Below are 26,815 nucleotides of genomic sequence, written 5' to 3'. Positions count from 1 at the left end.
GTCCCTGGAGACCCTCTTTGAGGTTAATGGACCCTCAGCCCTTGGAAACTGATGTCTGGCCCCCTCTGTCTGGCATCTCCACCCTTAGCTCAGGTTGCTCCCAACGCAGAAGCTCTCATTCTTTTTTTATATATATATAATATTTATTCAAATTTTGAAAATTACAAAAAAGAACAATAAAAAAGAAAAATAACAAAGACATAAAAAATACACACAATTAAAAAAAACAAACAGATCAGACCTTTACATAGCTTTCTTCCCTTTGCTTATTTCCTTGACCTCCTCACACTTCCCTTTTTTGTATTCTAGTTCAATTAGATGTTTCAGCAAATCCTTTCCAGCTTTGTTTTTATCCTAATAATTTATCTTAATATACTGTAATTCTCGTCTTTCACCAATTAATAAATCAATTTTAACCAGTGATCGACTTTATGGGACTGGCAGAAATGACCGGCAGAATCCGCGACCAAGAGAAAGAGACTGTGGAAGAAGATTGGAAGAAATTTAAAATATATCTTAAGAGTTACTATAAAATTGAGGAGTGCTAAAATGCAGAGGGAGAGGAAGATGTAGAATTGCAGCGATAAATTGTGTTAAGTTAAGGGTGAAATTGAAAAGGAGAATGAATTTATATTCAATTGGCTAAGAAGGGTTGCTGAACAATTGTTTAAAATAAAGGATGCAAAAAGGGGAAGGTATGGGGAAGTCCGGGAAAAGAGGCTTATGGAAATGAGGTAAAGAAAGTATGACTTTTTATGTTTGTTTTTATGTTGTTTTTGTGTTTGTTAAAAATTTGGAAACTAATAAAAAATTTTATCATAAAAAAAAATAAAAAAAATTTTTTTAAACCTAATCCTATATCATTTCTGCTAAAACCACATTACCTCATTCCAACAACCTTCTAACATTCCTTAATTTTACAATGTTTCTGTAAATAAACTTTGAATTTTTTCCAATCTTCTTCCACCAACTCTTCACCTTGGTCTCGGATTCTGCCAGTCATTTCCGCCAGTTCCATATAGTCCATCACTTTCATCTGCCATTCTTCCCGGGTGGGTAAATCTTGTGCATTCCAATACTTCGCGATGAGTATTCTTGCTGCTGTTGTTGCATACATAAAAAAAGTTCTGTCCTTCTTTGGCACCAATTGGCCGACCATGCCCAGCAGAAAGGCCTCTGGTTTCTTCTGAAAGGTATATTTGAATATCTTTTTCATTTCATTATAGATCATCTCCCAGAAAGTCTTAATCCTTGGGCATGTCCACCAAAGGTGAAAGAATGTACCTTGAGCTATTGAGGCAGCTTTGGTGGGGCTGGAAAAGGGAGGAAGGGAGGAAGGTTTGAGAGTTCTTCCGTCGGCTCCCAGTGTCCTTTTGCTGATAGAAGCTGATAGAAGCTGGGGGTTTTTCCAAGCTGCGCCTCTTATCAGCCTGGTTTGCTGAAGACGCTCTTACTCACACCGGCGGGACTCGAAGGGGACTTGCTTCAACCCCATTTTTTTGGTGTTTCCAATCACCCACCTTGAGTTTTTCCTTTCCCAGTAACGGGGGTCCCTTCACGGCAGGGGAGTCAGGCCAGGTCTCTTCCCTTCCCCTTTCACACGTTTCAGGAGATTACTCAGCTCCACAGCACCAAATGCGTGGCGGGGGGTGCGGCGAGGCAGCAAGGCTGAAGCTCGAGTCCGGTGATAAAACAATAAAACAATAAAACGCTAAGGAAAGCGAAGGCAGTGTTGAGGAGATAATGCAGCCACTAAATCATTAGAATTAAGAGATAAAGCCCCAAGGGGTTTGAAAAACTACTTAAAACTACTTAAAACTTAATCTGAAAGCTGACGAGGTTAACTGGGCTGCTACCTTTGTCGCCATCTTGTGTTGCGACTTCTTCTTTAATACCACAGATGTAATCGATACGCCGCACAATCGAATCTGTTTTTGTATTCTCAGTCACTCGATGTTTTAAATCCCCCGTTACTTTTGTTATCCCCATTTTTTCAAAGTATTTGCCCAGGACGACATCCACTTTTATCTCCCCACCCCTATTCCATGTTGTTATTTCTATGTATATTATGCTATGGCCACATGGCTAATGCAATAAAATCGATTGCTATAAAGGAATGTACCTTCAGTCTCTTTACATTTCCAACATTTATTATCGGGCAAATTATAGATTTTTGCAAGCTTGACTGGTGTCATGTACCACCTGTAAATCATTTTCATTATATTCTCTCTTAAGGCATTGCATGCCGTAAACTTCATACCGGTGGTCCATAACTGTTCCCAGTCAGCCATCATGATATTATGTCCAACATCCTGTGCCCATTTCATCATTGCAGATTTAACCGTTTCATCCTGAGTATTCAATTTCAACAGCAAGTTATACATTCTCGACAAATTCTTAGTTTTGCGTTCTAACAATTCTGTTTCCAATTTTGATTTTTCCACCTGAAAACCAATTTTCTTGTCCAAATTATAGGCCTCCATTATTTGGTAATAATGAAGCCAATCTCGCACTTTGTTTTTTAGTTTTTCATAACTCTGCAATTTTAATCTGTCTCCCTCTTGTTCCAAAGTTTCCCAATATTTGGCCATTTGGCCTCCATATTGAGCTTTTTCTGAGCCTTCGCTTCCATTGGTGACAACCACCTTGGAGTTTTATTTTCAAGCAGATCCTTATATCTTATCCAGACATTAAACAGTGCTTTCCTGACAATATGGTTTTTAAACGCTTTATGTGCTTTGACCTTATCATACCACAAGTATGCGTGCCAACCAAAAACATTATTGAAACCTTCCAAATCCAAAATGTCCGTGTTTTCAAGAAGCAGCCATTCTTTCAGCCAACAAAATGCAGCCGATTCATAATAAAGCCTAAGGTCTGGCAGGGCAAATCCACCTCTTTCTTTAACATCGGTTAATATCTTAAATTTTATTCAAGGCTTCTTGCCCTGCCAGACAAATCTAGAGATATCTTTCTGCCACTTCTTGAAACAGTCCACTTTATCCAGAATTTGCAATGTTTGAAACAAAAATAACATCCTTGGCAACACATTCATCTTTATCACAGCAATGCGGCCTAGCAATGATAACTTCAAATTTGACCATATTTCTAAATCCTTTTTCACTTCCGTCCAACATTTTTCATAATTATCTTTAAATAGATTCACATTCTTAGCAGTCATATTAACCCCTAGGTATTTCACCTTCTTGACCAATGTTTGTCCTGTCTCCTTCTGAAACCTCTCTCTCTCAATTTCTGTTAAATTTTTCTCTAAAACCTTAGTTTTCAGCTTGTTCTACTTAAATCCGGCAACCTGACCAAATTCTTGAATCAATTCCAATACTCTCTTAGTACTAGATTCTGGTTCCTGTAATGTCAATACCAAATCATCAGCAAATGCTTTCAGTTTGTACTGTTTAGCTCTGACTTGAATACCTTTAACCAATTGGTCCTTTCTAATCATATTTAGCAAAACCTCCAGGACCGATAGAAAAAGCAATGGAGAGATTGGGCACCCCTGTCGTGTTCCTTTCTCAATCTTAAACTCTTCTGTAACTACATTGTTCACAATTAATTTAGCTTTTTGTTCTGAATAAATTGCACCTATACCGTTTTCAAAACCTTGGCCTACCCCCATTCCCTGTAAGTTTTTCTTCATAAAACTCCATGAAATGTTGTCAAAGGCTTTCTCCGCGTCCACAAATATCAAAACTGCTTTGATATTAATCTTCACTTGTAATTTTTCTAAAATATTAATTATATTCCTCGTGTTGTCAGACAAGTGTCTCCCCGGGAGAAAGCCCGCTTGATCTTTATGGATTTCTTCTGCTAGTACCTTTTTTAGTCTTTTAGCCATAATGTCAGCAAAAATTTTGTAATCCACATCAAGCAAAGATATGGGACGGTAGTTCTTAAGCTGTGTTTTCTCAGTCTCTGTTTTCAGTATAAGTGTAATATAAGCGTCCTTCCACGACTCTGGTGCCTTTTTCCCTTCCAAAATTTCATTGCAAATTCCCTTTAAAGGCTGTACTAACCATTCTTTCAAAGATCTATAGTATCTTGAGGTCAAGCCATCCGGCCCTGGGGATTTGCCTAGTTGCATGTTTTGAATGGCTCCTTCAACTTCCTGGTCAGTTATTTTATAATTCAACATTAGCTTGTTCTCTTGAGAGATTTTTTGTAATCCATTTATTTTCAAAAAACGATCGATGTCCATTTGTTTCTGAGTTTCCTGTGTATATAGTTGTTTAAAATACCTCTGAAAAGACTTTCTAATCTCCACTGGATTCTGTATAATTTTTCCTTCTACTTCCAGATTTGTAATAGTGTTGAGTTTCTGTCTTTTTTTCAATTGCCAAGCCAGCAGTTTTCCACATTTATTTGCCAATTCAAATGTCTTTTGTCTCATCTGTTTGATTTTCCATTCTATCTCCTGGTTCATCATTTTCATATATTGTACCTGGTGCAACTTTATCTCTTTCAGGATCTCCTGCGACTTTGGTTTCACTCTCAATTTCTTTTCTCCTTCCTTTATTTTCTCCAAGATCTTATCTTTTTTCTCATTTTGAATTCTCTTTTGAATCGTGTTCTGTTGTATCAAAAATCCTCTCATAACTGCTTTGCTTGCGTCCCAAATTACTCTTTTCTCAACAGTGGTATTCATATTTATCTCAAAATAGTCTCTCAAGGTTTTTTGGGCCTTTTTAATCACTTCTTCGTTCCTAAACAAGGTGTCATTCATCCTCCATCTAAAGGAACCAATTGGTGTTAGTTTCATTTCCATCTTCACAGCATTGTGGTCGGAGCAAGTTTTAGAACATATTTCCACTTTTCTAATCTTTGGGGCCAGTCCCCTAGTTACCCAAATTTGGTCAATTCTTGTCCATGTCATTTTGGCCTCAGAGAAGAAAGTTCCCTCTCTTCCCAAGGGGTTCTTAGTTCTCTAAATATCAACTAAGTCCATATTGTCAGTCATGTCAAAAAACGTTTTTGGTAGTCTACCATCTTTTGTGACTACCTGTCTCTGTGCCTTGTCCATATTAGTAGACACCACTCCATTCATATCTCCCATCAAAATCATATTGTATTCCAAATAGTCCAACAGAGTCTCATGTAACTTCTTAAAAAATTCTGATTTTCCCTCATTTGGTGCATAAATACCTAGTATCAAAAATTTCTCTCCTTGTGATTGAATTTCAATTGCCACAAATCTTCCTTGATCATCTTTAAATAAAAATTTCGATGATAGGTTCTCCTTTGCATAAAGTGCCACTCCTCTTTTCTTAACTTTGTCTGATGAAATAAATTCTTGACCTAATCTTTTATTACTCAAAATTTTCCTCTGTAGCCTTATCACATGTGTTTCTTGTAAACAAATCAAGTCCAAATGTTCTTTTTTTAATAAATGAAAGACTCTCCGTCTCTTTTCCGGGGAGTTGAGTCCATTCACATTCCAGCTTAATGCTTGCAGTGCCATGATGTAGTTACTCTGCTTCTCTACCAACAGCACCCAATGCTTGATCTAGTTCTGTCAATGGAGTTTGTTTCCCTTTTTTCGGGGAACTTCTGTCCAAAGCTCCAGGCTCTTTTCCAAGTTCTTTCTGCAGATCCTCTCCGTGGTCTCTCAAAAACTTGTCTTTTTCCTCGACTGATCTTATTTGTGTCTTCTTTCCTTTAAAACTAAAGGATAGACCTTGGGGGAATTCCCACCTAAAGATGATCTTGTTCCTTCTTAAAAGGGCAACCAAATCTCCAAAATTGGACCTAAGGTCCAAAAGATGTTTCGGAATATCTTTAAAAATTTCCACTCTTGATTGCAGAATTGTCAAAGGATTCTGAAAATGCAGACCCAAAATTTTGTCTCTCTCTTCTTTGGATCAGAGGGTAATCAGACAGTTCCTTGTCTTAATCTTCTTTCCTCCTCTTCCCAGTCTGAAGGCCCTCACAATTTTAAATTCTTCTTGTTTCAAATCCGATTTCCAGAACTCTGCAAATTCCTGTGTCAAGAAGTCTATCAGACTATCAGAAGCTCTCATTCTTTGCCTGCTTTCCAGCCATTGTAATGGCCAGCACTTGCCAGGATGTAAGAACAGGCCATTTAGCTTAGGTTATAGACAGTGCTCTTTTTCTGGGGGGACGCAGGAGTATGCATACCCCTAAACATTTTGTGAATCCAAGTTTGGCCTCATTGAGGGGCAGTATTTCAATATGAGTAGGAAAATGAGAAAACCCCTGAACATTTATTTAGAGGGGGGGAGCACTGGTTATAGAGTACAGTGGTACCTCGGGTTAAGAACTGAATTCGTTCTGGAGGTCCGTTCTTAACCTGAGGTTCCACTTTAGCTAATGGGGTCTCCCGCTGCCGCTGCGCGATTTCTGTTCTCATCCTGAAGCAAAGTTCTTAACCCGAGATAATATTTCTGGATTAGCGGAGTCTGTAACCTGAAGCGTCTGTAACCCGAGGTACCACTGTACCAAGAGTGTGACAGGAATGTGAGGAGAGGCTGCAGGACTTTCTGTGTGAAACTCCTCTCGTCATGTCAGTGACAGCAGCTGTCTTGTGTGGAATAAGAAGAATTTTAACTGGAAGTGTGCTTTATCATTGATCCCCAGTGCAGTGCCTGCTGGTGCACATGGGCCTGCAGAGGCTTGCCCCGGCACCCGGAAGGTCCCATGCCCTCCCCTTGCTGGAACTAGACCCAGAGGGAGCCTTTGGCCAGCTGGTGCCTTTTGGCAAGCCTAACTCTGGCCCAGGGGCAAGGGTGTTTCCCGCACGCAGTGCTCATGTCACTTCTGGTGCTTTGCAGGTGCCCCAATGGGCGCCAAAAGGTTGGCAACCCCTTGGCAGCATAGGTTCCTTCGGCGTCCTTCATAGACGTTCTCTCAGAAATTTTTACCATGTCCCTGCAATCTAGGCCAGCGGCCCTGTTTTGCAGGGGGCGCTGAAAAGATTGGCGGGCCTGTTGAGGTCATGGCTGGAGAGAGACTAACTGGACACAGCCCCCTCTGGAGCCATTCCTGCTCTGTGGTGGAGCCCAGTATCCTAGCAAGTGCTCTGCTTGTTCCCTTTGGTGCACAGTGGGCTCTCTCTCTCTCTCTCTCTCTCTCCCCGGACCTTAGCTCCCCTTGCTTTAAAGGCTGCAGTCCTGTGCTTACCTCAGCTCAGATTGCGGGGCAGTATCACCTCTGAGCAAAAAGGCACATGGAGTTGGGCTGTGAAGTTTTATTGAGCTTTTAGCCGAAACTCCCTGCACAGTTTCAGTCTTTTGCCCCACAGCCATGAGAATTAGAAACTCACTGTGGAGACACGTGCTTTTCCTGTCGTAGAGTCCAACAGAACAACGTATTCCACGTTGCTCAGAAATACTGATGTTCCTCAAGGATCCCTTGGTGTTGGCAGAGAAGAAATGCATTGCTTCAGGTTCCCCCCACCCCCGTTAATGGTACACGGTCTCTTACTGACGGATGCAGTTCTGATTCTTCCTTCTCAGGTGGTGGATCTTTCCAGCATGCAGAAAGTGGAGGTTTACCTGGTGGAACTTTACCTTTGCCAGCACAGTGACATGGACAACCCTGTCACTGCCCAGTTTAGCCGAATGGACGTTATCGGTAAGGACCCAGATGGTGGAGACAAGACTGGCTGTGAGGAGAAGGAATAAGGCCCAGGATTCTCACAGAGGGACCATTTCTCCTTTGGTCACGTACAGTGCTTTTCCCCCTAAAAAAATGTTTAGGGGTACACTCATTTTCACTCAAGAAAATCCATTTTGTGGTTCAAATTGGGAAAAATTAATACATTAAATTGGACAAAAGTACAAAGAACATGCATTACCTCATATTACACAGCTGACAGCTCACAGTAACTTCCATATTGCCATGAGGTGCTAGATTCCAACTCCTGCTTCACACATTAAACGCTTGCTTCCCTCTGAGACTCAGGAAACACCATGACAGGAAATGAGGCTGCCATCGGGGTGGCAACAGAACTGATGATTCACCGTGCTAGAGAAGAAACTAAAAAAATTAATTTTTAGTTTCTTCTCCTGTTAGATTCACAAAATGTTTAGGGGTATGTACCTCCAGAAAAAAAGCACTGGTCACATATCTATTTTAAACACAAATAAATAAAACAACCTCTTTTCCTCACCTAGAAACGGTGCTGAAGGAAGCACGACGCCAGTTTTCCGTTCCAGCAGAGGCTGAGACAAGGTTGTGGGTGAAAAACTCAGACGGCTCATGTGAGCGGCTACGGAACTTGCAGATGACGGTGTTGGATGCCTGCCTCAGTTCAGGGCAGGTAACGCTCCTATCGCCAGGGTCTGGGGCTACTTTGCGGGCAGAAGATCTCAGGATCCATCCCTGGCGTGTCCATTCAAAGCAGGTGTGAGGAACCTCTGCCCAGATGTTGCTGAACCAGAACTGCCACCAGCCACTGCCAGGAGGGCCAAGAGGGATGGGCATTGCAGTTCAGCAAGATCTGGAGGGCCAACGGTTTTCCACACCTGAGTCCAAGGGTTTGAGTTGGCCTTGGAGAGCTATGGCCAGTTGGCCTAGTCTGCTCTGAGCTCACTGGTCCGCTTGGGCTAGAGGGAAAAGTAGCCTGGTGGGATAGGAAGGATGGGTTCATGTCCTCTTGGGGTCGCCAGTGTGGAGCCTCTGTGTGAGGCTTTGACACCATAATGAGGAGCATTTGTCTTTAAGTTCACCCTTCCAGAATCTCTAGCCAGTTCCCCTCCTGCACAAGCCACAGGCTAGCCTGACCTGGACTTGGATCCTGGGTTGTCTGCTAATAAAGAACAGAGAAGAGTCCATCGCATAAGCTTGATTTAAAACCAGCCTATACCCTCTTGCTCTTCCTGCCATTAAAAACCTACAACACAAAACTGGGAGGAGTGATGGAGGGAGGTGAGGCTGAGGGGGCAAAAAAAGAAGAACCAGTTGCCTTCAGACAGACACCTGCGCTAGCACCTCTCCCTCACTGCCCCATTTCCCTTTTTTAAAAACAAAGCGTGCTGGAGTTAGTTAAACAGTTTTAAAGTGTATATGAGTGTGTTGAGATGCTTTGCCACCAGTTGGCCTTTTCCGGGCCCATCTGTTTTGGACTGAAGGAATGGCAGCTTCTATTATGAGCCCCTCGGAGACGCTTGTCCAAATACATGGCAGTTAATCCAGCCCTTCCTTCCTTTGTCCCTTCTCCCCTCCCCCTGCTGGCACCTGCACTCCTGCCAGGTGGTGGTAATGGAGACCAGGAGTAAGGACGGCACTTGGCCCAGCTCTAGACCACATATCATGTGAGTACCTGCATGTGGTGTTTGCACAGCTCCAAAGTGGGGCCCCTGGCTTTCCTCAGCGCTTTCAGAGTCTGCCTCCTTGCCTGAGAGGCTGCTGCGTCTCAGGAGCAGATTGAGCCTGCACTGTGGGAGGCTGCAGGTGCTGCTGTTCTCTGGCAGATAGTCGGGTGTCATGGATGTCGAGGAAGGGTGGGAGGAACCAGCTGGGGAGCCCCCAAGGGAAGAAGGCTCATAGCCCAGAGATTTGTGGTGGGACGACAATGCGTGGTCAGAGGAAGAAGACTGGGAAGAGGAGGTGGTGGAAGCTGAAGGGGTAACAGGTCTTAGTGAACAGGGAGAGTCTGTGGCAGAGAGCAGTCCAGACTCGGAGGCAGAGCAGAGTCCAGCTGGTGAAGAATCCAGGGGGTCTCAAAATTTCTTTGTGTACACAACTACAGCAGCGCCCTTGGTGTCTGCACAGAAATGGAAAGAGGGCACGACACCAACAAAGGAAGAATGGCAGATGAAATTGGCAGAATATATAGAAATAAGAGATCAGGATGAAAGAATTTTTAAGGAAGATTGGAAAAGATATTTGAAAAAATATATAAACATATTAAAATGTTAACAGCATTAGAATAAATTCAAGCAGCAAGAAATATATTGATATTGATAATTGGAAAAATGAGAATGGGGGTGGTGGTGGCGGAATAGAATATGTAGTAGGGAAAAAAATGAACCACGGATGGGGGTGGGAGGGAAATCAGCGATAAATGTATGTTTTGTATTTGGACTTAAAGTTATCTGTTTAAAGTTGTAAAAAAATGAAAATGATAAAAAAGTAATAAAAAGGAACCTGGGGGGGGTCTCCTCCTCCTGGTGCAGCCCCTCCCCCTGGTGTCGCAGAACCAGAAGAGGCATGAAGAGGGTGGAGGAGAGGTTGGCTTCACGCCGGCACAGTTTCCAATTGCTTGGGGGAAATCCTGGAGAGGAGGGGGCTTAGGCAGCTGTGAGAGGTGGGGACCTTCTGTCTCAGTATTGGCTTCATGCAGGCAAAACCTACTGGAGATGCGCTGCTGTGCTCCTTAGGCCTGACACTCCTGTGCCAAATGTGTTTTTGCAATTAAAGAGTTAACTGCAACTTGTGCTGTGGGATTCACTGCGGTCTGGCTCCTGACCCTGGGCCTCATCCTCCCGCTGCCCTTCTTCACAGTCTCCTTCTCTCCCCCCCCCCCCCCAGGAAGAACTCCCTCGAGGACGAGGAACTCTATCAGGGCCAGCCTGGCGTCTGCGGTCTCACCAACTTAGGCAACACCTGCTTCATGAACTCTGCTTTGCAGGTATGAGGCGCAGGCTGTGGCAGGTGCAGAGCTGAGAGCCAGGACAGTGTAGCTGGTTAAGTGGGTGGACTAGGGCCAGGGAGACCCGGGTTCAAATTCCCCACTCGACCGTGGCGCTCGCCAGGTGGTCTTGGACCAGTCATTGTCTCTTTAACGCCTAAACCACCTCACTCCGGTTGCTGTGGGAATAAAAATGGAGGCTGGTGGGGAGAAGAGCAGCAGACTCTGCATTGAGCTCCTTGTAGGACATGAGCACAGTAAATAAAAATGGAGGCTGGGGGGGGGGCTGTTGCTTGGAGGCTGAGCCCCTCGGCCAAAAGGAGGGTTTTGCTTGAGCTCTCTAGCAGGGTGCACTGTTGCAGTTCTCTGTCTGCCCACTAGTGGGGAGTAAAATAGCAAAACTTGCTGTCTGCTGGAAAGACTTGAAGCAGTTCTCCAGTTATTATTGCTATTACCATTTATTAAATTTGTCTACTGCCCTACACTGGGAGATCTCGGGTTAGGTGTTGGTGGGTCAATGGGTGGGAACTAGATCCTCCTAAGGCAGAGAAGCCAAGTGGTCATCTTCTTTCTGCAGGTCCCCCCCCCTGACTGGTGAGCTGCTTAATATTATGTCCTTACCACGTGCTCTCTGAGCTGCTTGAGGAGCCGCCAGGAAGCAAAGGGGCAAAGAACTGCCAGGATAAATATCCTGGCTTGGGGGAATGAGTCTTCTGTGCAGGTCTCAGTGCATACTTGGAAGTTTATTTTCACTCTCTTGTACCTAAAGACTTTCTTGGAATACACAAGCAGCTGAGGTTCTTAGGATATGCAAGACCTGTTCCATTCTGGAATTGCTGAGCTCCTCCTTCTATGGACTATGGTCCTCTTTCTCTCTCTCAGTGTCTCAGCAATGTGCCCCCTCTTACTGAGTATTTCCTCAACAACCGCTACCTGGACGAGCTGAACTTCAACAACCCCCTGGGCATGAAGGGTGAGATTGCAGAGGCCTACGCTGACCTCATCAAGCAGCAGTGGTCCGGCCACCACCGCTCCATCGTGCCTCGCATGTTCAAGGTGAGCTTCCTTTTCCTCACCATTGCGCTTTCTCTTGCCATCTTCCTTGGGGCTCAAGGCCACCCTCTTGGTGTTCCTCTTCCCTGCAGACCAAAGTAGGCCATTTTGCCTCCCAGTTCCTTGGCTACCAGCAGCACGACTCCCAGGAGCTGCTCTCCTTTCTGCTTGACGGGCTGCATGAGGACCTCAACCGGGTCAAGAAGAAAGAGTACATAGAGCTGAAGGATGCAGCAGGGAGGCCAGACGAGGTGAGCAGGGTGTACAGGGCCTTGCAGCGTTGGGGATTTCAACTCTGGGGCCCAGCCACTTTTGCGTTGTTTTTTTAAATGAATGCGGCACATTGGGAGTAAACCTGGGCAAACTCGCAACCTTCTCAGTTGTGATTTCCATGCTCTTTGTGTGTTGCTTCCATAGGAAGTTCAGTTATGTGCTGAGTCTTTGGTAGTCTTGATCCTCAGTGTAGCCTCACGGAGCAGGTCACTAGCTCCCTGTAACATGCAGTGGAAAACAGAGGTGCTGACTCGGCCAAAGCTTTTTCACTGGCGAATGATGGAATTTGGAGGCTGTTTGAGGCAGTGCCCTGAGCAGGGATGGGGAGCCTGTGGTCCTTGAGATTTCTGGTGGACAGCAATTCCTGAGCCATTGACCACACGGACAGTGGCTGATGGGACTTGGGGGTCTGACAGTAACTGGGAGGCCGCAGGTCCCCTACTGCTGCCATAGAAGGTGGGATGCAGGAAATACTCTGTCACTGTATGTTCAATTCAGTTCATAATCTTAATGAATTTCTGGAGCCTTCTACCACTGTACAATATCTCAGGTGACGGCACATCCCACCTTCGCCTCCACAGCCGGCAAAGAGGAGTTTAGCTTTGCTCTTGGGCTTCCAAGACTACCGAGAGGAGTGAGGCAAGAGGGAAGCTGGAGGAGAGCTCTGTCCTTGAGGGGGTTTGCAGGAGGTTTCTGTGCTTTGCAGGCAGCTCAGTGCAGTTTCTAAGGCAGCCTTCCTCCCTCTGGATGCTTGGCCTGCAATCCCATCCGCCCTGACCAGCACAGAGCTGTAGCCCCAAACCCCTGGAGGGCAGCAGTAGGACAAAGGTCTCGACTGCCAGCCTTGCGTCCTAGAAACTGATTTATCAGCTAGGCTTGTGTCTGGGTTTTGGGTGTATGTATTTTGGAACCCCTTGGCAGTGACGTGCCCCTTGCTAGAGGGAAGCCCTGTCCTTCCTTCAGCTCTTCCTTCTCCCTCCCAGGAAGTAGCGGAGGAAGCGTGGCGGAACCACAAGCGCCGCAACCACTCCATCATTGTCGACATCTTCCACGGGCTCTTCAAGTCAACGCTGGTGTGCCCCGAATGTGGCAAGGTTTCGGTGACCTTTGATCCCTTCTGCTACCTCAGTGCTCCCCTGCCCATCAGCAAGGACCGGGTGATGGAGGTTTTCTTTGTGTCCATGGACCCCAGCAAGAAACCCGAACAGGTAAGCAACTAGTCAGGGAAGGTGCCTGGCAAGACGAGCAGGGCTTCTGCATGAAACAGGATTGAGTCGCTGGGATTTGCAGTAAGGACCAGAAAGCCAATGCCGTGCTTGCCTGCCTGCCTGGAGTCTGGTTCAATCCCCAGCACTTTCAGGTGGGGCTTCAAATGTCTCCTGTTTGAAACCCTGGAGAGCTGCTGGCAGTGCTGAGCTAGAGGGAACCAATGGTGTGATTTGGTACCCAGCAGTTTCCTGTATATACTCTTCCTGCCTTGGGACAATGAACAAGGGTGCACCACAGAGGCGGGGGCAGGGCTTGCTCATATCTGGCAGTGAGCTGAAGGGAGCCTTGGGAGAGCCATGGAGATGGTCCCCAAGGAGACAGCGTGGGCTGGAGACAGGTCACCTCACGGCAGCTTGTCTTGGGTTTGGGCTTCTGGCTTTGTTCCAGGCAGACTCTCAACACTAAGTTGAACTTCCTCTTTTCCTTTCTTTTCTTTACAGCACAGACTGATTGTCCCAAAGGCCGGCAAAGTGCTAGATCTCTGCCACAGCCTCTCCAAGCATACAGAGGTGCCTGCTGAGCGGGTGAGTTTGGGGGCAGAGAGAAAAACATCTGATTTTTTAAATCAGTAATTTTAGTGCATATGTTAATTAAACTGCTTAGAGATTTTGATTAAATCTGGTTAAATCAGTAAAAGAGTTCCCTTAGTTCCTTCTTCCCTCTGTGGTGACTCGGTGTGTCTCTCTTTCTCAGATGATGGTGGCTGACGTGTTCAGTCACCGCTTCTACAAGATCTACCAGATGGAAGAATCCCTCAGCTGCATCCTGGACCGGGACGACATCTTCATGTGAGTGTGTGAGCAGGGGGGCTGCAGCAGAGGAGGGTTGGAGTAGATCCATTGGAGAAGGAAGATGCCTGGGTCTGCAAGAAGGTGTATCTGAAGAAGTGGGCATGCACACAAAAGCTTATACCCAGAAGAAACTTAGCTGGTCTCTGAGGTGCTACTGGACAATTTTTTTATTTTTTTATTTATTCTGACTGTGTCAGACCAACACGGCTACCTACCTGAATCTGCAAGAATGGGTTTGTCTTGGCTGCACCTGAAGACCAGCAGGGAGGAGCTCTCTTTGAGGAGGGGGCATCTTTGCAGTACCTCTGTGGAACCTGATGTTGGCCAGAGTTGGAGAAATGGGCTCATGTGTACAAAGAGCGCCTTATGGAAGGCATCTAGGAGTTAGTGAGATAATTGAAACTGGCCCTAGAAATAGCATATCTGGGCAGCGACAGAAGTGGCTCTTTGTAGCATACAGACAGCTACAGAATGCTGCATTGCCCTTGGGGTCCTTTCCAACATGCTGAAATGTATCTGGAGGCCTGGCGGGGCCTGCCCTCTGGATATTTATTAGATTTCTTACCCACCCTTTACTGTAATGCCCCAAGGTGCGTTAGAACAATGAAATATACCACTGTAAAATGAAACAAAGAACAGTTACGAACATAAAACAAGAAAAGTGTAGAAAGAAAAATGGTTCCACACACAATGCCAAAACAATTCTGTTTATAGAACTGGTTAAAAATAGCTCCAATGCAGACTCAGCCTGGAAGAAAGATCTCCACTTCAATAACAATAACACCATACCCATTTACACCGCACCCATCTGGCTGGGTCTCCCCAGCCACTTTGGGCGGCTTACAGCATATCTAAAACACTTGTTGAAAGAGGGAGGTCTTGTGGGTGCCAAAAAGACAACGGAGGCGGCACCCGTCTAATATGTCAAGGGAGGGGGCAGGCGCCACCACACTCAAAGCCTTACTCCAACTTCCTGGTAATATGCATGTCTCATCTTTCGGGGGAGGGCAAGGGGGGCATTGCTTCTTTCCCGCCCCCTCTGGATCTTTGTCTCCTTCTCCCTCCAGATACGAGGTGTCTGTGTCTACACTGGAGGATCCGGCCACGGCAGATGCAGTGGTGCTCCCCGTGTACCTCCGCGAGCGCACCCAGGGCCGCGACTACAGCAACACCTACTATGGGGTGGTTCTCTTTGGTCACCCGCTCCTGGTGTCTGTGCCCCGGGACCAGCTCTCCTGGGACTCGCTCTATCAGCTCTTGCTGCACCGGCTCTCGTGAGTTCCTGGCAGCAGCCTTGGCCCCCCAATTCCTCCCAGACCAAGTGCCCTTCCTGCTTTTGTCTGCCTTGCTTTGAAGAGGGTGGGAGCGGAGGGGACAGAAGTGCCTTGCCTAGGGCCTGCCTTGTAGGATGTGCCTGCAGCCCAAAGGCAGTGGGGAGACTTAGAGTTTTGCCCTAGGTTATTTTTCCTTTGTTTTCCTTTTTGCATCAGGTAGGCCAGTAGTCTTCAACTTTTGTCTAGACCTGAGACCCACCCTTAGCCCAAACATGTATTTGGGGACCTTGGGAATGTTTGTGTTGCGTTTTGTATGGTGCTGGTGCAGCTCACCTGTGGTCAGGCTGCTGTCCACTCCTGGATCCCAACTTTCAAGTTGAAGGCCAGAAGGTGAGATCCAGGTGGTTCAGTGTCCATCTCTTGATTTTACTCCATATTGGAGGACCAGCAGCTTGTGTGTCTGAACAGTCTCGTGTTTTATAAACCTTGAAGGGGACATGGAACCCTTGGTTCTGGTGGCCTCATTCATGCTTGATGGTAGGCCTCAAAATGATGTTTCTGCGCATTGGTCAACCAGCCCTGGGTGACTTTCACAGACAAGATCACACAGTGAGCATTCAAAGCTGAGGATACATTTGAACCTCAATCCCCCATTGTCCCCTGCAAGTAAATGGCTCCTTCTATCCCACAGGTTTGTGGGATGGGAATCTCCTTTCCCAAGGTGCTTTTCCCTTGGGGCTGTACAGTTTCCTAGGAATTCCTTGCTGGGGTCTGCTCCCTTTCTGGTACTTTTCCATATCTGAAGCATATCTGCCTTCCCCTATGCTGTGCTTCCTCCTACCCCACCCCTTTTTTTCTGTACGTCCCTCAAGATCGACATCTTTGGCAGGGCACTTCCTGAATGGCTTCAGCCGCACTTTGTGGTTTGCAGCACAGAATTCAGTAGAAACAAAGGAACATGGGGAACGGCCTTACCCTCAGCTGGACCACTGGTCTGTCTTGCTTGGTATTGTCAGCACTGGCTGGCAGCAGCTCTCCAGGGGTTCAGGCAGGGCTCTTCTCAGCCCTCCCTGGAGATGCCAGGGGTTGGATCTGGGGACGCTCCTGCATACCCCTAAAAACTGCTTTGGGTTCAGCAATCCAGGTTCTCTTCTTGGGTGCGAGAAGATATAAAAGTCTAGCTGGGTTGTTGGTTCCAGTTTGAGTTTGAACTCCCCATTCAGGCCCTTCCAAAGCAGGGAGGCCACTCCCTCTAGGTCTGCTGCTTGCAGGAAGAGAAATCTTCACAGGGAGCTGTGTTTGCAGTTATGGCAGATGGAAGAACTGCCCTGGGGCCGGCAGGTGTGTTGTATTGGACTTGCCTGTCATCTCCCTGCAGCAGCCTTGGGCTTGCTGCTGCACTTGGCAATGCAGGGCACCATAGTTGCACCCTGTTGGTCTCCAGATGCTCAGAGGGATATTCCTATTACCAAAAAGCGAGAAGCGTTCAGTGCATGATCTGGGGCACTTTGCCTCCGAGGGGGAGGGGGGAGTTGTGGCCCATTCATGCTCAAACGCTCTGCTCTCCATTAAACCTGGTAAACCTTGGTTAATGCATGAAGCAAAAACTTTACGGAATCTTCTTTTAACATTATTTTTCTGCAAAGTAGCTTTGCCCCTGCTCTCCCTCCAGCCCTCTGCCTCTCCCAGTTGACAAGCATGTCTCTTGCTTTCTTCACTCGAATCTTCATCCAGCAGTGCCCTTCATTGCACAGTGCTGCCACAGGGGGGAGCTGTGGAGCTTGCCCATGACAGTGGTTCCCCCTAGTGGCCAAGGGTGTGACTTGCTTCCTCCCCCCCGCCCCCCCCCCCCCCATTTTGGCAGCCGCTACGTGACACGACCAGACTCTGAGGAAGAGGAGGCTCCGAGTGAGGAGGATGAGGAGGACCTCTACAACAAGAGGCCCAATGGGCTGAGCGAAGGTGAGGGGTTGGTGCGAGGGCAGAGTGTTGATGGGGTGGGGCTGGCCAGGTTTTTAATTTGGCCGCTGCCTGTCCTTTCCTCTCCAAATGCACAACAGGGGAGGACGAGGAGGAGGAAGAGACGACGGCAGAAGGCTCCACGAGCCAGGAGCCCAGCTCGGAGGCGGAGGAAAACCCCTCGGACGCCTCTGTGGGGGAGGAAGGGGCTGGCGTGGAGGGGAGGCCCAGCCCCAGCCCCAGCCCCAGCCCCAGCCCTGCTCCTCAGCAGCCCCCTCAGTCCCCCCAGACACCCTCTTCCAGCCCCAGCCCCCCGATGGCCAACCAGGCCAAACGCAAATGCTGCCAGAAGCGCCGCAAGCTGCTCTTCACCCTCCAGGCCGTCAATTCCAATGGGACCAGCGACCGGACGGCTGCCCAGGACGAGGGCAGCACCGTCTCCTTCAACTGTGAGTCTTCCCTCTGGCTCCTGGTCCATGCAAGCTCCCAATATTGGGGGGTGGGAGAGTCTCTGGGATTCCCTTGCGGTTGTTGCAGCAACAGGTGGGGGTGGGGAGGCCCTCTTCGGAGCCTTTCTCCCAGCCTGGCTGCACACGTGTCCGTGGGCTATTCCAGCCCCCTTCTCTGAAATTCTCAGGTTCACCTTTTTTGTTTAACGGCCTCCAGCTCAGATATGCAAACACTCATCTACTGGAATGTTGATTAAGGCTTGTGTCCCGGGTTAGTCCTAACCAGAGTGGACCCGTTGACACGAATGAACACAATTCGCTTAGGTCCACTAATTTTGGTGGTCCTGTCAGTTGCTGAAATTTGCAGGGGGGGGGGAGTGCTGCTGCTGCCCTCAGGTCCTGCCTGGGGTCTCCCCCTGTGAGAACAGGATGCCAGACCAGGGGGGGGCTGGTCTCTCAGGGCTCTTGTGCTCTTAAGGATACACCTTCTGGTCAGTGAGTGTCAAGGCTCCGTGTAGGGTCTTAATGGCTGCATTGCTGGAGTAATTGCAGCCACCAGTGACATGTGCCCTGCAAAAGATTACCTGGAAGGAAAGGTGGCCCTTTGGCTAGAAACCCTTTTCTGCTCCAGTGGCAAAATTCCTCATTGTTTGGCCCCTTTCCTTCTGACGCACTGCCCTCTGGATACTTCTGTAGGGGGTGGGACTGTAGTGGGTGTGGCAGTGGTGACTGGAGAGCAGCAGGATTAGTCCTGTTCAGGGTCCTTCTAGCCTGGTGTTTCATGAATGACTTCCCCCTGCACTGCCTTGAGAGATGCTCGGGGTTCCTGCCACGTTAACCACAGTTTCTCCCCTTGGCACAGCCCAACCGTACATTGCCATGGACTGGGACTCCAACATGAGGAAACGCTACTACAATGAGGCAGAGGCGGAGGTGAGGGCGAGGCGTTTTCCTGCCCCCAGTCGTCCTCCTTTCTCTTTCCCTTACCCTCCTCCAGCTCAGCCACAGGGACCTGGCAGACCTCCTGAGGGTTCTGGACTCCCAGTTCCTGCCAGCCTGGCTCTCATGGTCAGGGACAACAGGCAAAAAACTGGAGGGTGATGGGCGCCCCCTCCCCACTTCCGCTCACCTCTCCCCCCCCCCCACTGTGTGTGCACTGCCAGGGCTACATCAAGCACGACTGCATGGACTTCACGCCAAGGAAGAATCCAGTGAGGCTGCAGGAGTGCCTCGAACTCTTCACCACCGTGGAGACCCTGGAGGAGGAGAATCCCTGGTGAGAGCCCTGGTGGGTCGGGTGGGGCTCTTGCTTCCAGAAGCAGAAAGGAAGGGAAGGAGCTACCGGTGGAGCAGAGTCGAATCCTGGAGGCAGCTGGCTCTGACCTTCCAGTCGTGGGTTGGCAAAGCTGCAGCGCCTCAGATTCTCTTATGGCTCAAACTGTTCAGGCCTGGTATTGCTTGCTGTGCAGATGGCCCCATTCGACTCTGGCCTGGTAGTGGCAGCCAAGGGGCCTTACAGCTGGAACCCTCTTGCCTAGCCTGACTGGAGAGCCTTCGGGGGATCTTGAGAAGGAGGGAGTCCCCCCCCCCCCCATGCAATGTGACCCCGTGCACTTTTGTTATGTAAGAGGAGAAGACAACCCCCGCCCCTCCGCACACACAGGATGTGCATAGGTTTCATCATGGGCAACATGCCTTCATGTGCAGCGGGCATCAATGGCAGAGTCATCTGGTCCATCACAGCTGATGACACCAGACTTCCAGACTTCTCACTTCAAAGAGATGATGAACCATGGGGCTGGTGGGTAAATATGCCAGTCTCTTTGCAGATCCTCCTGATGACCCTCTTTTTCACCTAGTGTTTGGCTAGGCATTTTTCAGTTTTCAGAATTGGTGTGTGTTGCAGGATTTTGGGTGCCCTGACCAAATCATTTTCATGTTTGTTCTCCTACCCCCAACCCAGATACCCGTCTCAGGATTCCTCCTTTGTGTCTTAAGATGGGTTGCCTGCTAGTCCTCATGCAAACACCTGTGGCTTTTCTGCCGTTCTGAGTGCTGTGCTTACCCCCAGCTCCTCTCGTGCAGGTACTGCCCCACCTGCAAGAAGCACCAGTTGGCCACCAAGAAGCTGGACTTGTGGTCGCTGCCAGAGATCCTGATCATCCACCTCAAGCGCTTTTCCTACACCAAGTTCTCCAGGGAGAAGCTCGACACCCTGGTGGAGTTCCCTGTCCAGTAAGCCACTTGGTCCAAACCATTAGACAATTTGTAGGGATGAGAAGAGACATGGGGGCAGCTTATTTTGGGTGGCTCATGCCTCTGAAATCATTCCACTGGGGAGAAATCTTTCAGAGGAAACAGGCATGCTTGTTAAATTTTCAGGATTCCACGGGCCAAAGAGTTACCTCCTCCTTTCGAACCCAGTATCAATAAAGGTTTTTCGGAAGGCATGTTGACTTCCCACTGGAGCTGGCTTATGCAGCTTGCAGGGAGCACTTCCCCAGTTCTGAAGATACCTGATAAAATGGAGCACATTTGCTTTTTTAAAAAATGACTTTAATGCAGGACTGGGGAACTTCTGGCCCTCCGGGCACTGTGGGCTCTCAACACCCATCAGCCCAAGTCAGGGTGGTCCGAAGGTGGAGATGATGAGAGTCAAGAGTCCAGCATGGGTTCCCCCCATGTCTGACTTCAGGGCACCCAGAGGGCACTCTAGAATTGTGTGGTGCTTGGGAGCCTGAGCCAGCCTGGCATTTGCTTGTTCGTGGCATTTATAGATCACTTGATCACTAGCATGTCTAAGCATTCCTCCTACACCAACCCAACTGGTAGAAGACATTTGTTTTTACTAGTGTGCTTGGAGGTTAGTCGTCTGCATTTTCCTGCTTTACGGAAAGCAAAGGGTTTCTCTCCCACCACAACCTGCTGGGAAACAGAGGTTAGAAGTCACTTGTTGGCATCCGTCTGTCTCAAGAGACAATGGAGTGGGCAGTCAAACCACTGTGTTAGCAACACCAAAGTGACCTCTCCGGGGCGCACGCCTGGGCAGCCAGTGTGGAAGTTCTGGGTTGCCCAGAGACAAGACCTGCCCCCTTTTGGCCTCCAAAGGAAGCAGAACAATACATTTTTCCCTAGCTTGCCTGCAGGAGTTGCCGGAAGAAGGCGTTCAAGGTGCCATTTGGCCATCTGCAGGACTCCACTCAAAAATTTTGTGGGGTTTACTCCTTAGCCTTTTCTTCTCCCTCTTAGCAGTCTAGTAAAAACAACTGAAAGCTAGCAACTTTCTATGGGCTGATTCACAAGACTGTCCTCAGCTGTCGGCAGGAAGTAACGGGCCTTACGGGGGGGGGGGGGCGGATTTCTGAGCGGGTGTTTGTGTTTCAAGGTGTTCTTGAAAACACTTCAGGAAAGTGCAGCTTAAACCCCAGAAGTTAGCATGATGCTTAGGAGTATGCTTAGGAATAGGGTGGCTGTGACTTTTGATGCCAGTGCTGGTTCTGCCCCAAAACTATGTGAGGGTGTTGCTGAGGGGATCCCCCTCTGGCCCTAGAAAACAGCAGCATTATCATCATCTCTGTCCTGTAGGGATCTCGATTTCTCAGAGTTCGTCATCAAGCCACAGAAAGACACTGACCCCACACTGTACAAATATGACCTCATCGCCGTGTCGAACCACTACGGGGGTCTCCGAGATGGGCACTGTATGTATTATTTTGGGGCTGTATGTATTCCTTTTGTGTTGAAGGGAATGAATGCAAGGTGGGGAAGAGACACTTGGAGTTGAAATGAAATGGTTAACAGCAAAATTAGAGCCTGCTTTGTTGGGCAGCCGAAGACTTAGGACTTAAGGCTTATCCTTCCTACAAAGTGAAAATGCACAATAGGTAAATCTGAGATCTAATGGGTGGCTTTCCAGTAATTCTGTCCGCGCAAGCATTTCAGCTTGCCAGATGGAATGATCCCTCCCCTCCTCCCCGTGTGCTGTTCTGGCGAGTTCTCTCAATTTCCACATACCCCCAGAGCCAATTTCAGGGGGAGCTCAGAGAGGGGAGAGGGAAGGAAAGCCCCATTGTGGAAGTCCCTGGGCAGCACTTCTGCTGACCAGGGCTTATTAGGTGAATCCCACCCCATGTAGTACCATACTTTTGCATGTATAAGACGACCCCTATTTTTTTTGAACCTCAAACTAAGAAATTAAGAATTTGCTCAGCTTTTGGGGGGCAATTGCCCTCAAAGCTGTTGAGATAATTTTGACTGCAACCCCCATTCTCCTGGCGGTGGCACTGAAGGGACATTGTGCTTCACTGCTGGAGAGCCTGAAGTCTCCCTAGGCAGCCGTTGGCACTCGGTTTCTTTCTCCAGGGCACACACGCCAAGCAAAGGAGAGGAGCGGGCCCCAGATGCACTTGCCTTTCAGTGCTCCAGTTGCTGCCCGTAACTTTGCGTGGTTTGCAGCGCAGCCCATGACCCGGCACATACGTGTGTGCATGTGAGAAAGAGCGGCATGTGTGGAAGCATTCTCTGGCGGCTGCAGGAAGATCAAGGAAATACCATATTTTTCCATGTATAAGATGACCCCCAATTTTTGACTAACAAAATTGAGCAAAAAACATAATCTGAAACACAGAAAAATACGGTAAACTGAATTTAAATCTGTATTGTTATTATCACCATCTTGTAATACTTATATGATACCCTCTAGTTACAAAGAACCCCTCCCGGGGTTGGGGGGTTCACATCAAACAGTAGAATAATAAAACTCAGCATTCAAAACTGTACAAACCAACAGAGCAGAGAACATTTGCGGAGTCAGTAGAAGCAACTAAATGAAACCAGCATTGGTGACATGCTGTACAGATACAACAGAGTAGATGCTTTAATTAAATGAGACGTGGGGTGAAACTCCTTGAGGAAGGGGGTAACCTCAGCTTGTTGTGACATCCGCAGTTTGTGTCAGTTCAATTAGTCTTAGCCATAGTTAGTGAAAACCAGCCAACTTCAAACCATGGTTTATAAAGCCAGTTTGTTTTCTGTAACCATAGTTATGATTAAGTTCAGTTTAGGACATCACACTGAACTCTGGCTAATTAGGACAGAAACTGAAGTGTCTTGCAGCTCCCCTGCCAAAAACACAGGCCCACGGCCTGCTGTGACCTATCAGGATGCTAAACCATTCTTTAGCACTGCAGGTGAATGTGGCCTGTGTGTCTGTGCGAGAGCTATTTCTTTTTGGGGGGAACAAAACAGTAAGGAACAGAAATGACCATGAGAACAGTCTAGAAATGAACAATTTATTGTTGCAGAATTTCACATGGGGAGTAAACAGCTGCTATTAGAAAAGGCTAAGTGCAAACAAATGTTGGCTATTGGTAGATGAAAGAGGGGCGGGTAGGAAGTGGTGTCCCTGAGGTTCCGCTTTAAATGTAAACTGAGGCCCTGCTGATGGATGTCTCAGCTAGCGGCAGGATTCATGCAGCAGAGGAGCAGTGCAGGTAGCCCCTCCCCAGAGGACTGGGTCCGCCACGCAAAATGCTGTTTGTGCAGAAGCTCCAGCTGGCCCGATTCTTTTCTCTTCAAATGGGAGGAAGGTTCCACAAATGGAGGACCCAAGTGCTTAGGTAGTGGCTGACAGGTGATGTGATTGTGAAGCACCTGAAGGGGCACAATGGGTGTCAGAAGGCAAAGCAGCGCTTTGGTGAGTCTGACTGGTCTTTGTGCCCTCTAGACACGACTTTTGCCCGGAACAAAGACAGCGGAACGTGGTTCTACTTTGATGACAGCAGTGTCTCTGCAGTTTCCAAAGTCCAGATTGAGGTGAGTCAGGCAGGGCAGCCCTGGATGGGCTCAGCTTCTTGGCACTTGCTGGCAGGTGTCTTGGATGGCAATGCCATCCCACCCTCTTGGCTGGCAGGCTGGCAAAATCTCCCTCTCGATGGCCTGTGCATCTCTTTACAAAAACACCTCCATCGCATCTCAGCAAGGCATGTCTCTAAGCAGACTGGGCTTTTCATTTGCAAGGAAGAAGCAGAACTTGGTTGTCCTCCAGTCTCTTTTCTCAAGCAGACTGATACTTATCCCTTTTTCCTGCTTTAGAAGCCCCCTGGTGTTATCCTGAACAAGTTGAGGGGTGCAGTGGGGGCAGGAAGGAGGTCTTGGCACTGCGGTCTGTCTGCTTCATTGGTCTTTCCATGGACTAAGAATGGAGGGTCAGGAACTTGAATCTCTCACGTTGGCACTCTGCCCTTCCTCCAGTGAGCTCAGGGTAGCAGTTATGCAGCCCTCAAGCAATGGATCTCGAGATCTGACTGCTCTCCTTCCCCCCTCCAACCCAACAATATCCTCACAACTCTGAGAATGACTTGCTCTGTCAGCTTCATGGCCTGGAGATGTGGGGCAAGGAGAACTCAAACACAAACCCCCCTTCTTGGTTATGTGATCTACTCTACCCCATTGATTCTTTGTGAACCGAGTTTCCTGTAGTGCAAGTTGCTTTGATCCTCTTTGAAAAAGCGGCACAGGACATTTTAACTCAACGGTGTGGACCTTTGCATGTCTCCTGACTCCCTCGCCCCATCCTATGCCACTTTAACTCCCCCTGTGACCCCCCTCCCCTGATCTGCATCTCAGGCTCCTAAGCATCTCTTTTGCCCTCACCTGTTGCCTCTTACGCTTCTTTTCTCCCCCAACAGTCCAAAGCTGCCTATGTGCTCTTCTACCAGCGCCAGGACAAAATCCGGCACCCTGTCCTCCTTGCTGCGCCGAGTGCCGCAGGTTCCAGAGACCAGGACGGCGGCGGTGGGGCCTGCTGCGAGCCCCACCCCAGAGAGCAAGCCAGCAGGGACTTTATGGATGTGGACTGACCTTGACCCCCCCCCTCCTCCATCTGCGGCTGGGGAGGGTGCCTGCATGCCCTGCCTCTTCCCTTCCTCAGACTGAAGCTAGCAGTGGATTCTCCAAGGGCAGCAGCTCTTGACTCAGGCTATGGAATAGGGGGGAGGGGGAATGGAGCCCCTCTGCTGTGCCCCAAAGCGCAGGGCCCTTTGCTTTGCACATAGTTCCCCTGCTCTGAAGGGGGTGTTTTGGTGTGTGTGTGTGTGTGTGTCTCCTCCCCCCTTGACAGGGTCACTGTCTTGCACCAGCATTTTTATAAGATGCGAAGGGGGAGGGGGGAAGTGTCCCTCTTCTGCATCTCACATGGGGGAGGGGATGTGTGCATCGTTTGTGTGATCCCTTGTGGGTGCTGCCCCCTCCCCTTTTACTCTCTAGCATCAGGGGGAGTTGCCCTTATTCTGCTGCTCCTGGTTTTAGGGCCTCTGCTCTAGACAGTCCTGCAGGACTTTGCAAAGGTATTCAAACCCCGCTGTGGTTCTGCAGCCGGTTGGGACACTTCCCCCACCCCAAAAAACCCCTCCCATTGGCCACTGGCTGGATAAACAGACCCTTGTTTTCTCCCCCCTCACCTCCCAAGTGCCTCCTCTTCCCCTCAACGAGAGCAATAATTCCAGCCATTACCCCACCGCCGTCTTCCTCTCACAGCCAGCGGCTCCCCTTGACCTGCATTTCATGGACCTCCTTCTCTGACAGCCGGCTGCTTCTAAAGCCCCTCTCTAGCTACAGGGGTGGTGGTCGAGCTGCTGGGCTGAGGTGCCGCTTCAGAGTCTAGCAGCAAAGCCTGTGGCAAGGCCACGGAGGGGTTTGGGGCCTGCACCGTGTCACAGCTGCTGCTGCTGCCGCCACCCCCCCCCCCGGCAGAGGAGGAGTGTCTCCAACACCCGCCGCCACCAGCACTGAATGCCCCCTTCCTTCTCTGCCCTGGCACCTGGTGGTGCGCCTGCCCTGGGCCCACAGAAGTGCATGGAAGTTCTCTCCCCTCTGCCGAGTGTCTCTGGTGCCACTGCTGCTGCTTCCAGGCTCAGGGATTGCACTGGCTTGTAAATAGGTTTCTGTGTGCAATGTTTGGGGAGAGCAGGGACAGGACACCCGCGGAGGCAGGGTTGGCCTGCAGAAGCACATCGGGTATTTTCTTAAGGAGTTTGGGAAGAATATTCCTTCACTTGACTCTGGGGGCTTCTTTCTTTTCTTTTGAAGGTGTGTTTTTTTCCAGAAGAAAATATTTTTGGCATGTGGCAAAACTTGTACATAAAGTAACTTCTTTCAAATGGCATGTGGCCTCCTTTTGCCCCCATTTCCCTCTTGAGTGCTTCATTCCTCTCTTTGGATCCAGGACTCTTCCACGAACAGGGCAAGCCAACTGGATGCCCCACAACACCCCCATGGCCTTAGAGGACTTTGTAATCCCAGCAACATCTGGAGGGCACCGTGTTGGCGACTTCTATGCTGCTTCAGATTGTGATGCAGTCATGGTAGTGCTTTGACTCACTTCCAGCCTCTTCAGGCACTGGCATCTCCAGCCTCAAGCTGCCACTGCATGTCCCATCATAGTTATGCCCACTTGTGGGAACAGAGAGAATTCATGTGGGGACTTCTCTTGCAAATGTTCCTGGCCATTGTAGCAAGCCAGAAGAGAGCGGTAGACTTGCTCTTCCTTCTGCTGCTTTTGCCATCTGCTCTGCAGAGGGATGGGTAAGGAAAACCAATGTCTGGTAGCGAGATGCCACACCAATGAATTCAAATCTGGTCAGCAGCAGCAGGGAGGTGCACGCTTCCCTGGTAGCCTTCAAGCTGTTCCATGCTCTTTGGTGCTGGATAGCTTAGAAGTGGACTGACCTCTGGGGAGGAAGACAGTTGGCAAGCTTCAATGATACATTTACCCCTAAGTAGAGGAGGATCGTGTTCTCCAAACCATCGGTATCTGCCAGCCAGGACAGAGGCAACCACAACATGACTCTTCCAACTTCTGGACAACAACCTCCAATGTGGTGGCCAGCTTGCGCTGTGGAGGCCATGATTCTCCTTCGGAAGGAGGAAAGAACTCGACTGGATGGGCAGAGTACACCCCGCGTTGCAGGATGGGATTCAACTTGGGTGCTTGGAGAGGCTGGAGGTGGAGGCCTTTGACAGTGCTAAGTAGCCTGTTCAACTTGGCAGAAGCATTACTGGAGTTCTCAGTTAATACATTGTGTGCCCCCCTGCTCAAAACTGGTGCCTTATATTTCAAGTTACACTGGCCCTGAGCTT

General features: G+C 48.7%; 1 protein-coding gene across 1 annotated transcript in view; it reads left to right on the top strand.

Moving 5' to 3' along the window:
- USP11 (ubiquitin specific peptidase 11) overlaps positions 1 to 25,836 on the top strand; it is a 32,024-nt gene extending 6,188 nt beyond the window's left edge. Inside the window, 18 exon segments of the mRNA XM_079958675.1 lie at positions 7,491 to 7,608; positions 8,151 to 8,296; positions 9,229 to 9,290; positions 10,510 to 10,609; positions 11,492 to 11,665; positions 11,755 to 11,913; positions 12,919 to 13,143; positions 13,645 to 13,728; positions 13,898 to 13,992; positions 15,063 to 15,269; positions 17,134 to 17,231; positions 17,330 to 17,677; positions 18,540 to 18,610; positions 18,841 to 18,953; positions 19,763 to 19,912; positions 21,263 to 21,378; positions 23,403 to 23,491; positions 24,367 to 25,836. Of these exon segments, the coding sequence (XP_079814801.1) occupies positions 7,491 to 7,608; positions 8,151 to 8,296; positions 9,229 to 9,290; positions 10,510 to 10,609; positions 11,492 to 11,665; positions 11,755 to 11,913; positions 12,919 to 13,143; positions 13,645 to 13,728; positions 13,898 to 13,992; positions 15,063 to 15,269; positions 17,134 to 17,231; positions 17,330 to 17,677; positions 18,540 to 18,610; positions 18,841 to 18,953; positions 19,763 to 19,912; positions 21,263 to 21,378; positions 23,403 to 23,491; positions 24,367 to 24,537 (2,526 nt within the window). The 3' untranslated portion in view covers positions 24,538 to 25,836.
- Positions 25,837 to 26,815: the final 979 nt, after the last annotated feature.

This window comes from Podarcis cretensis (assembly GCF_951804945.1).
Source record: "Podarcis cretensis genome assembly, chromosome: 17".
Lineage (NCBI taxonomy): Eukaryota > Metazoa > Chordata > Lepidosauria > Squamata > Lacertidae > Podarcis > Podarcis cretensis.
Note: the sequence above shows the minus strand (reverse complement) of the source record. Positions and strands in the feature narration are given on the sequence as shown.